The 12601-nt window shown below is 39.5% G+C and overlaps 1 protein-coding gene across 12 annotated transcripts in view; it reads right to left on the bottom strand.

The window, feature by feature from the left end:
• EML6 (EMAP like 6) overlaps nucleotides 1-12601 on the bottom strand; it is a 313172-nt gene that overhangs the window by 110378 nt on the left and 190193 nt on the right. For all 12 annotated transcript variants that reach the window (XM_045054220.1, XM_019827205.3, XM_019827201.3 and 9 more), the window contains 3 exons: nucleotides 5787-5988; nucleotides 3090-3227; nucleotides 1100-1356 (listed from right to left, as the gene is read on the bottom strand). In XM_045054220.1, coding sequence (XP_044910155.1) covers nucleotides 1100-1356; nucleotides 3090-3227; nucleotides 5787-5988 — 597 coding nt within the window. The remainder of the gene's footprint in view (nucleotides 1-1099; nucleotides 1357-3089; nucleotides 3228-5786; nucleotides 5989-12601) is intronic.

Genomic DNA, 12601 nt, shown 5'->3' with positions numbered 1-12601 from the left:
ATGAGAGAGTTGACAGAACATAGTCCTTGACCCAGCATTCCCCCTTTGGAGAATATCGTCCAAGGAAGTGACTCGGAAGAGAAAATCCCACCTGTACCAAGATATTTCGAGATGCACGGTCTGTACCAGCAAAGAAACAGGAAATAAGCCTAAATGCTCACTAACGGGAGAATGAGATAGCAAATTGTGATATTATCACTAAGAGGATTTTACTTTGTTACTGCAGGTGAGAAATGTGTATTCCTTAATTTTTCACATACAGAAAATATATATGAAATAATTTCAAGCAAAGAAATATTTCAAGCACAGAAATATGTTCCTAGTAATGGTGTGCTAATGATTTAACAGGGCAGAGAACTCTAAAAAGCTGAAGTTACATTAGATGGTGTATATTATTTTACATACAAATTAATTATTCAATAAGAATTTTAAGATGAAATATAATTACTTGAGGACAAGATTCATGTTAAATATTATACTTTTCCACTTACATTAAAAAATCATTAGTCACAGATTACAATACAGAAACTTGTCTTTTATTTCTACCATTTTAGTATTACAAACTAAATGTTACTGAATGTTATCGAAGTCTGATGAATCTCTTCTAAAAGAGACAGCAGAGGTCACAAATAGAAATTGTGTTTTTTAAATCCTAATTAGCATATTTCACCAAATAATGCCTTAAGGGCTTCCAATTATGAAAAGCACAGATTTTGGAATAAAATCATCATAGTAAATAAGGACTGTGATCCTCAAATATTTAGCGTTTTTTTTAGTATTTTTCTAGGCTATTTTTCCTTTCACTTATCTTTAGGCATTCTTTTAATTTCTAAGTATATATCTTTTGCCCATTATAACCATTTCAAGTATTTACTTCCAGTCTGCGCCTCATGTTTTCATAATCTCTTTCACTGTGCAGTATTTTTAAAAATTTTAACGTGTTCCAATTTAGTTATCTTTTCTTTGGGAGTGTGAGATTTGGGGGGTCGTGTTTCTGAAAACATTCCTTGCCCTGAGGTCATGATGACATTCTCATACATTTGCTGACTCTGGTTCGAAGTTTTGATTTTCACCACCATCCAGGGCCTGCGTGACTCACATGGCATCTTGTAGAACAGGCGTTCTCCCGCGCCGTCATTGGTCTGCAAGTATTTGCTATCCAAAGACCAGTCAATGTGTGTGATGAAACTAAGCGACTTGCTGCATTCTCCAATTTTCTTATACCGCTGGGCAACGGCATACACGTCCACTGGGCCATCATTGGATCCCACCGCGAGGTAAGAGCCATCTGGAGAAAATTTCATTTCATGAATGACTTCTTTTCGATCTTTGATATGAACCACTTCTGTCATATCTCTATAAGAATAAAAACCAGCAATAAAAAGTGATAAGCAGCAAATCTAGAAATAGGAACCCCAAGCCATGTTTTAAAATTTGTATGTCAGAGAAAAAAATGTTTCAAAAGAGAGAGAACACGTGTAAGAATTAAAGGAATAACTTTTGGGGAAAAATATAAAACTATTTACTTAGTTTCTGGCCAATTTAGGCAAAATTAACCAACATTTTAAATACTATCTGGGCTTCCAAAGTAAAAACAAAACAAAACAAAATTTAATGAAATGCATATTTGCTTTCATGTTTAATTGTTATTTTCCCCTAAAACTTTGTGCTTCAAAAATTTGGGGTTTGTAAAATTGTTTTCAAAACATGCCCTGGAGAAAGGTAAACGTCCACCAAGGGTAGCATAAACATCAACCATCTTTTTTATACTTTAAGATCAAGTAACCAGCGGCTGTGAAGCTTGATGCTTACTGTTGCAAAAAAGACCAAGTCCAAAAAGCATAAGAGGAAAATTTCTTTTTAAATATTAAATTCTTATGTCATTATTTAATTGTTACCAGGAAAGGTCAACAATGCATACGTCATGTCACTGGAATATTTTGTATCCTTTCCGATCAGGTTCTGGTAAGAAATGCTGCCTGCATTTGAAAGCTGCCACCATGAGACAGAATTGTGGCTAGCAGTCTCCTAGGCCAGCACCGAAGACTTCACCCACTGCCAACACAATCAGTGCATACATGATGGCAAATATGTGCTTCTATGTGGTAATCCCCCTCACCAGCTATCACTTATTAATAGCAATATATTATATAATATAATGTTTACTCTAATATCATCAAATAGGTTTTTTGGATTTTTGTTTGTTTTGGCTTGGGAAATCCATCAAAAAGAAAAGAAAATCTGGTAACTGGCCATCTTTCCATACCATCACTAAGCAGAGAAAGAAAACGTTGCCCATCAACCCAGCATTAAGTTATGTGTGGTTGGTAAGGAGAATTTAGTGTAATAAACAGTGCCAAGATCATTTTTCAAACCTATATAGAATTTTCTATGTGCAAAACATGCAGTATCTAATTTACAGCAGCATTTTCTTTCTGTAATCACAAATTGTAGAAGCCATAAAAAACAACCAGTGTTATTTAGAGAAATTACAAGTGTGGGTCATAATTTTTGTCCAGTAAATATAGCATGTTAATAAATATGAAATGTCCCATTTTATTTTTCATTATAGGTGGAAGAAATTTTGACTCAAGCTCACCTCTAAAAATCTGGCACTGCTAGAGACTGCTTTCTCATTTCTTTCTCTTTTCTTGGCTTCCTATAAGCCCAAACCCCCTTGGGACCAGATGAGCTTAGGAGTTCATTATTCAGTGGATTTTAGAAAGGTTCATATACAATATATTATGTAATACCCTCCACAGGAGCTAGGGCAACACCCCGTATTAAAAACATTAATATTTTTGTAGTGAATCACATTATAGAGAATTATTCCTACTAGGAGATTAATAGGCAATAAACAGTCTCAGATCAGTTCATTGGGTCAAGACGTGCTGTCAAAGAAGTTGCCAAAGAACGGTGGATTTTCAGAGTGTTTGGATTTGGGAATTACAGATCCGGTGACTGAATCTAGAATGTTCCTACTTGAAAGAATAAATGCATTTTTCCTAAAGTCCAGGCATACATTGTGACCAGGAGAACTAGTTTAACACAAGAGCATTTCTGATATCATTTTCCCTAGCAGCACGTGCCTGACTCGGAGAACAATGAAAGAGCCGTCCTTCATGCCCAGGGCCAGCTGAGATCCATCCGGGCTGAAGGCCACACTGCGAACTGCTTCCTCCATGTTACAGCGGGCAATCAAGGCATGGTCAGCCAGGCTCCATAGCCTAAGCACAAGGACAAAGTAAAAACAAAACCAGTTTCTCAGACACCAGCGAGCCCTAGGATGGAAGGCTGTTCACCACTCTGATTATGATGACAACACAGGACGCACTAATTTCATACTAGTGTCCTTCCTCACGGCATGTCTGGCAATCTAAGAAGGTGTTTAGATTATCATTGGGTCATTTGCACCATTTGAAATCCCCAGCAAAAACTCTAAGACCAGAAAACCATTTCCAAAGATTTTGAGATTAATCAAATAAAGACATTTTAAACACTACTTCACACAACATCTTGCTATTCTCTTTGGAAATTAAACATTGTTCTTTATTTATACCAAAAATTGTTAATAGCATTTAGAGAAAAAGAAGTACTACTAGGTGTTATTGTTAGTTTGTTTAAAATAATGTGAGTGTCCTTCTAATAACTGTGTTATTTAAGTGCAGATAAATGGAAACACACATTACATTTATTGGCCTCCCTGGCAAGAAAGAGTATCTGTCTACAGTCACCAGCTGTCATGCTTCACAAGGCCTCTGGGTGTCCCACTGCAGATAGATCCACTAGCCCTGGTTGAGGCAGATACTTTAAGTGCCCCTGACTGATGGGCACCGCTACTGCTGGAGAAATGGAGGTCAAGGGGCACGTGCCCCTAACACAGTTTGCAGCAGCTCCTGGAACACCTAATCCAGGCACCTCAGACTGAGTGAACGTGGACTAGTATTTGAAGATGCAAATAAGCATTTAAGTGTCAGTTGTGATTGGGTAACTGACCTCTATCTGTTAGTACTCTTAAGACAGGCTTCTCTTAACATACAAACATTAGTATCTGCCAGAGGGGACACAGAATCTCGAGTTCTGCCATAAGGAAGCAAGAATAAGTCACATGTGGTGCGGTTTCTCTAAATGCATTCTGCCATCAGGACGGACGGGGGCATGCTCCTTAAAATGGAGAGTTGCACAGTGAAGAGCTTACTGATCCCTTAGGCAGCCTGCACTGTTCAGCCTAAAGCTCATGGTAGTCTTTCAATACCTCGTCCATTATTCATAATCTCATGCTGCTTTTAGCCTTGTACTATTTTAAGCAACGTAAGCTTTGCTTTACTAGCATGCAGAAACCATCACTCCCCAGTAGACTGTACCATCCTATAAAGTCACTAAGCTGATCTTGCTCAAGAAATTAGGAATCAGACCCTTCTTAAATTTCAATACTCCGTGTAAAATAACATTTGTCATTTGAGCCAAATTAATGGTTAAGAGGAATAAGACAAATTCTGACAGCCAGGGCTCCTTGGAGATGTTTGCAATTTTGAGACTCAACTAATTTGCCGAAATACAAAAGCCAAAGACTTTCTTGAAATCATTTCTACCTGGATAAATATAAATCGAGTATCTCAGGTGTTTGAGTTGGTGGTACCATTTTGCCTGTTCGGGGAAAGCTCAGAGTAAAGGAAGGAAAAGGAAGAGAAGAGGAGGAAGTTGGGTAAAGAGAAACTTAAGCCAAATAAACATTGATGCCACATGGAGACACACTGTGTTTTCACTGATCTTTAGATTGATGGGGCTTCAGGGCCTGGTAAAGATCACAAAATGGATTTACTTTTAAAATTATACCTCAGTAATGAGCACACCGTGTCTTGATCAGATTCACAGACATACAGAGTAAGAGCAAGGGAGAAGCAGGAACCTGCTTCTAGTCTACAAAATTCTAATTTAGCTACTAGAGCCCAGAAGCAGTAATCAATCAACAAACTGATGGACCAGCCTCTCCCTCCCACTGGCATACACTCTTTCTGGCCTGCTTGTCATTGGGCACATTTAAAGGTCAGCAGTAAATACAAAAATATTGAAGTCAGTGTAACAAACTTCATCACACACTTCTAAACCCTGTGTTCAGTCCTTGAACAGTCACAAGGACATCAGAGGTGTCCTCGTATTGCTCATTTTATGCAATGCTGTGCTCTCAAAGAATAACAAATGATCCACAGCAAGAATCCTTGAGGCCCTAATAAAATTGCCTATTTTCTCAGGAACCAGCACTTTGATTTGAGGACAATGTCCAAAATTCCATTCGAGAATTTGCAAAGAAAGAACTGTTTACTCACATACTGAAGGCAACTCTGAAAATCAGAACTTAAGTTCTTTTGAAGACGAGTTCATGAATTCACCAGTGGAGATGAAGGTAGGAGAAAACGGAAATGCCATGTGCAGCCCCCTGCAGATGACCCAGCATATGAGGGGCAAATATGATCTTAGCACAGATGAATGCCCTGAGCTCTCATCTTTGATTGAAAGAGAACTGGGAGTCTATCTAACCAGGAGCAGTGTATTTTCACTCACTCAGAGCACTTTCACGACTTAAGATACAGCCAGAGAAAGGCGGCAACACCAAAATGCTAAGAAGCCAAGTGTGGTTGGGCTCAGTGTCTCAACGTTCTGTTTGGAACACGTGTGGTTCTACACTGTGGTTTATCCGTCTCTTGCGTAACAAGCAAGTTTGGGCACAGTAACTGTGTTGTCCCAAGGCAGTCAGTGCATGACGACCGCCAATGCCAAGGCCTCACCTGACAGAGCGATCGTCACTTCCCGTCACAGCCAGGGGCTTCTTGGGGTGCAGGGCCAGAGCCCAGAGCTCCCCCTCACAGTGGCCTTGCAGGATCAGCATTGGCTTGTCTCGTTCGCGCACAATCACTTCAAATATCTCACTGTCCTGGGTCCCTGCTAGGAGGCGGTCTGCTTTCCAGCACACGCTCCGGATGGAGAGGCCTGAGGGAAACAAGCAATTAAATAAAATGAAAGCGTATATTCACACCATTGACGAAGAAAGGAAAACACCTACATGTCCTTTCACCAGGATAGCATCTGATGTAACACATCTTAAAAACTCCTGAAGGAGAAACACCAACACCACACGCCATCCTGTATTATTTACCATTTCCTTACCCCTCACCATCTGGATTTTACACATGAGTAGTCACTCTTTCCCGTCTGACTTAGGATAACCATGTGTTTTTACATCAGGATGCATGTGAAATACTACATCTTAAAATGAGTATGAGAAGAAATAGGTCTTTATGAAAACCTATCCCTTTTTGAAATAATGTACTTCTGATTTACTACGGAAAAGTTAACAGTCACTTCAGTCTTTAGGATGCTAACACTGTATTAAAACTTAAAAACAAAAAAAAATTTAATGTTTAGTTTTAGTTTTGAGAGAGAGAGTGAGAGAAAGAGAGAGAGAGAGAGCACGCACGCAAACGAGCATGCACCATGGGGTGGGGCATGAGAGAGAGGGAGACACAGAAGCAGGCCCCAGGCTCTGAGCTGTCAGCACAGAGCCCCATGTGGGGCTCAAACTCATGAGCTGCAAGATCATAACATGAGCCAAAGTCGGACAGCTTCACCGACTGAGCCACCCAGGCGCCCCTAATGCTATGTTAAAATTCTATGTGGGTGATACTCCAGAATGGCTAATTGTCATATCGGGTAAGTTTACTATGATCAGAACCTAGACTCATTTTGCTGGATAAACAGATGTACCATGTCCCAGAAATATGCAAATGAAACTGATTTCAGTCTCAAAATACCATCAAACATTTGTCAGTGAAGATGTTATTCTTCCCCCACTTAACATTTTATACAATGCTCTCTAAAGGCACAGTACTTCTTTGAAACACAATCTTCCACCTCAGGAGTACTTCATACTCTCCAGGCAGGTCTTTATTTGCCTGTCTGATTTGTGATCTCTTGAACTTCTTGTCAGTTTTGTTGCTTACCAGGTACATTATTTATTCACTTGGTGAGTTTTCTCAGGTCTGAATTAGAAATACAGATAGAATCCCACTTTCAGAAGTACTGTAAATAAGGCAGGGATGTGGTAAGCTTTGAGATCTGAGTCGCCTCCCCAGTGGGCTTCGTGTCTTTGGCGTAGAAAGTACCAGAAGTCAGAGCACAGGTCTTTAGTCCTGCTCTACACTTGATTGGCCAGACACACCAGGAGTGTCCCTTTCTCTCTGGAGACTAGTTTTTCTCTGCATTAAATGCAGACTATAATTAAGGAGACCATGTAATTTATCATCCAAATTGTGACTACTTTGAAAGTCAAATTAAATTTACATACTTCAAAAATGTTTATTTTTTTCCCCAAGAAAGCAGCTTTACCATGTTAAAATAAAAAGTTCTATCAAAATATTTTCAAAGATAAAATTATAGTGACACTGCATTACAAAATGAAGAGTCCAGAACAGAGGAACGAATAGGCAGGGCACAGAGGATTTCCAAGGCCCTGAAACTCTTCGCTATCATGGTAGATACATGTTACTATGCATGTAATATGCACAGAATATACAACACTGAATGTGAACTCTAATGCCAACTACAGGCTTTGAGTGATGATGCATCAATGTAGCTTCTCCCATGGTAACAAAGGTACCACTCCGGTGGGGGGTGTGGATAGTCAGGGAGGCAGGGCATATATGGTGTCAGGGGGGATAGGAGAAATCTCTATACCATCCATTTAATTTTGCTGTGAACCTGAAGCTGCTCTAAAAAAATTAAGTCCATAAAAAAAAAATCCAGGACAAATGCTAAGGCAAATGGGATGCTGGGACAAAAGAAGGGTTAACTGGGGGTATATGGGCACACTTTGTAATCCTCACTTTAATCAACTCACAGTGGCCTTAAAAGGATCCGATGAGATGATGCATTTATTTACAAAAAAAAGTTTGGTTTTTTTTGATGCACAAGCCTATTTTTACACTCAGTAACTCTCTTTACCCCTTGCTCTGAATGCAGTTACATGTCTTGGAAGGAGAAAGCACACCGGCAGATTTATTATTCCTGCTTTTAGTAAGTAGAGATACCTTGGCAACGGTTAGTTCAGGGTCATTCAAAACCTTTCTAGCAAACATCGTGACAGGCTTTCAAGGTTGGGACGGACAGGGACGTGGTGAAAGCAGCCAGAGGAAGACTGCAGAATGACAGGGCAGGCAGCTTAGCGGCAGGCAACTCTGCCTTAGAGCAACAATCTCTTTGCCCTGTCCCTTTCTTGTCCTTATCTCTTTCTCACGCTTTTCTAGAGGTTTAGTTACCACTCTCTAATTAACACAGTCCAGTTTCTTCCAGGAGGGGAGTCAATTTGTCTCCCTGCTGTCCTCCCAGCAGATCCTCCCTTAGGATCACCTATGATTTTATTCCAGAAGAGGTATAACACCTTGTTCTTCAGAAAACAGGAAGTAAAGAGGGATGTTAATTCCACTGCAGTATCAGTAAAATCTCAAATAATTTACTTTTTATTATATTTATTGTCCGTTTCATCTCACTAATGTCTGTGAATACAGGAGTTTTCTCAGTTTTATACACTGTTGTATCCTCAGTACCTACCACAGTGTTTGACATGTAGTACATGCTCAATGAAAATGGCTGAATAAAATAAAACATTAGAATCACAAACATTTCTTGTGTCCTTGGAGATAACCAAGAAATAAAAGAATATCCTCATCCTCAATGCAACCATTTAAAGGAGGGATATATTGACTCACTCATTCAAACAATTTTTATTAAGTGCCTACCATGTGCCCAAGACCAGAGCTTGAACAGTGAACAAGCCAGCCCATGCCCTATTGGAAATTACATTCTAAAGAGGAGCAAGACATTTGTAAGCAGACATTTATACACCAAAAATCAATTAAAATGATATATACAAGGTTCTGGTTCAAGATGGAATGTAGGAGGATCCTGAATTCACCTCCTCCCATGGTCACACCTAATCGACAGCTACATATGGGACAATTCCCTCTGAAAGAAATCCAAAAGTACTTGAACAATTCCTATGTACCAGGCAAACAACAAAACACACACACACACACACACACACACACACACACACACACACCCTCACATCTAAATGAGTAGGGTAGGCTCAGACATAATCTCAATATAAATCCCACCCTTGGGCCAGTAACCCACGATTGGGAAGCTCACAACTATGAGCTTCTTTCTGAGAAGTGGAGGGTTTGAACACCACATCCGGCACTCCACTACTTAAGACCTGCACCTGAGAGGTGAACCCCCCAAATACCTAGTTTTGAAAGCCAACAGGGCTTGTATCCACAAGATCCACAAGGTTATAGCAAACTGAAAAACAGTGGGTTCACTGTGCCTATATTCCAGGGTCTGGTGCAGAGGTAGCTGAAATACCCAGTCTTTCTGTGAAACAGGCCTATTTGCTTAAAGTTTCAGTCTGAAGGGCAAGCATCTAACCTAACACACATCTAGAGGCCTACTGAAATACTCCGCAAAGACTGAAGAGGCTGGAGGGTGCCACATAGACACTTCCCTCTGCCTTCCAGCTTGCTGTTATCTCCAGGAAAGATACAAGGGGCACCATGGTTTTTGTGGCTACTGCTCAAGGGTCACCCCTTGAACTTTCCGCCAGCAGTGCCTACATTCATTGATCCCACAGGACTGTAACAAATGGAAAAACAGTTTTATTTTTTATCCTTCACTCAGATTTAATAATTATCAAATTTTCCCACATAAGCCTCTATTTCTTTTTTCTTTTAAAAGCAAATTTCAGTAATCATATAATTTTGTACCTCCCATACTTTAGTTGGCATCTCTAATAATATGGACCTTTGATATAGCCATAGTACCATAACCATACTTGACAAAATTTGGTATCGTCCAGTTCACAATAAAATTTCCCTTATTATCTATAAAATATATTTTACTTTTATTTATTTTTCCTTTTCAAACTTTTATTTAAATCCTAGTTAGTTAACATACAGTACAATATTAGGTTCAGGAGCAGAATTCAGTGATTCATCACTTACATACAACACCCGGAGGCAAATGGAGAAATCTGAGAAACCATTCTTAACCAACTACCCCCTAAGGCAGCAGAGACAAAGAAGACTGAGGTACCATCTTTCTGTAGAAAAGGCCAATTACTTTATCTTCAAAGCTGTGGCCTGAAGGGCCAACTTCTAAATAAATACACATCTAGAGGTTGAATGCAATCCTCTCCAGAGATCAGGGAGGCCGGTGGGTACCATCTTTACACTGTCCCTCTGTCCTACCAGATCATCAGTGTCTCCAAGAAAGGAGCTTATGCACAGGTCTGGGACCCCAGCTTTTGTACCTTGCCCTCAAAGGATACATCTCTTGATAACCTGGTTCTGAAAGCCACCAGAGCTTGTGTTCACAGATGCAATGGCAGGGTAAGCAAACAAACAAAAAATTCTTAACTAGCTATCACCCCAGGGCTCAGTGCAGAGAAAACAAACAAAAATGCCCATCTCTGGCTCTTTCTCTGAAATAGCTACATGTATTTACTTAAAAAAATTTTTTTTCTAACATTTATTTATTTTTGAGACAGAGAGAGACAGAGCATGAACAGGGGAGGGGCAGAGAGAGAGGGAGACACAGAATCGGAAGCAGGCTCCAGGCTCTGAGCCATCAGCCCAGAGCCCGACACGGGGCTCGAACTCACGGACCGCGAGATCATGACCTGAGCCGAAGTCGGACACTCAACCGACTGAGCCACCCAGGCGCCCCTACATGTATTTACTTTAAAAGCTGCTGTCTGATGTCTGGCTCCCAGTCAGATTGAATATAGGTGCTAAGATCCTACCTTTTGGGACACTAACAGGTCTTAGCTTACCTTCAACTACCAGAAGTGACAAAGAACGAAGTAGGCTGTTTATACCATCATAAAGGTTTGAAAGACAATCAAGAGCTAGGGCAGCGTTAAACAGTAAGATTCAGGGGCTCCTGGGTGGCTCAGTCAGCTAATCATCCAATTTCAGCTCAGGTCAAGATCTTGCAGATAGTGATTTTGAGTCCCATGTCCAGCTCTGTCCAGTTCAGAGCCTGGAGCCTGCTTAAGATTCTGTGTCTCCCTCTCTTTCTTCCCCTCTCCCACTCATGATCTGTCTCTAATAAACATTACAAAGAAAAAACTTAAAAAAAAAACCAATAAGATCATCTACATGAGGCCATCTCTTTAAGACTGGAGAGGTGGCTGTTTTATCTAAAGCTGAGAAACCAAGAATGAGAGTCAAGGAAAAAATGAACAAACAGAAGTATATGCTCAAGAGAACAACATAAAAATCTCAGAAAAAACCACAATGAATTGGTAATAAGTCATCTACCTGATAAAGAGTTCAAATATAACAGCCATTCAGATACTTACTAAACTCAGGAGAACAAAGCATGAACAAAGTGAGAATTTCAATGAAGAAATTAAAACTATAAGAAAGCACGAAAGAGAAATCACAGAGATGAAGAATATAATAACTGAATAATACACTAGAGGGGTTCAACAGCAGACTAGATGAGGAAGGAAAAACATCAGTAAACTCAAACACAGGGCAGTGGAACTCACCCAGTGAGAGCAACAGAAAGAAAAAAGGATGAAAAAGAGTGAAGACAGCTTAAGGGACTTATGCAACAATATCAAGTAGAGTAACATTGGCATTATAAGGGTCCTAGGGGAGAAGAGAGAGAGAATGGGGCAGAAAACTCATTTGCAGAAAAAATGGCTGAAAATTTCCTTACCATGGGGAAGGAAACAGACATCCAGATCCAGGACACACAGAGAATTCCACATAAGGTAACCCAAAGAAACCTATACTATGACTCATTATAATTAAAGTGTCAAAAGTTAAAGACAAGGAATCTGATAGGCAGCAAGAGAAAAACAATTTAAGACTTAAAGCAGATTTTTCAGCAGAAACCTTGCAGTCCAGAGGGAGTGGCACAATATATTTAATTTGCTGAAGAAAAAAACTGCCAACTAAAAATATACTACCTGTAATAGTTGTCCTTCAGAATTGAAAGAGAGAGAAAGACTTCACCGCACAATTAAAAGTTCAAAGACTTCATCGCCACTGGAACAGCCTGACAAGAAATGTTCTAGGGACTTCTTCAAGTTGAGATAAAAGGGCACCGATCAATAATAGGAAAACATAAGAAAGTTTAAATCCCATCTGTAAAGGCAAATATAGAGTACAATTCAGAATAATTTAATGTTGTACAGGTGGTGGGTTAATTACATATAAAGATAGTATGAAAGTTAAAAGACAAAAGTAATAAAAACTATAACTATAATAATTTGTTAATGGACAAAAGAAAAAAGATATTAAGTTGTAACATCAAAAACAAAATAGGGGGGCAGGGAGGAGTAAAAATGTTAAGCTTTATTAGGCATTCAAACTATTATCAACTTAAAATATTCTGTTATAAGTTGTTTTGTAAAAGCCTCATGGCAATCACAAAGCAAAACTATAATAGATACAATAAAGACAAAGAAATCTAAGCATACCACTACTGAAAACCATCAAATCACAAAGAAAGCAAAAGAACAAAGGAATTACAA

This window comes from Felis catus, chromosome A3, assembly GCF_018350175.1.
Source record: "Felis catus isolate Fca126 chromosome A3, F.catus_Fca126_mat1.0, whole genome shotgun sequence".
In the NCBI taxonomy this organism is placed as follows: domain Eukaryota; kingdom Metazoa; phylum Chordata; class Mammalia; order Carnivora; family Felidae; genus Felis; species Felis catus.
This window is presented reverse-complemented; position numbering and strand designations above follow the sequence as displayed.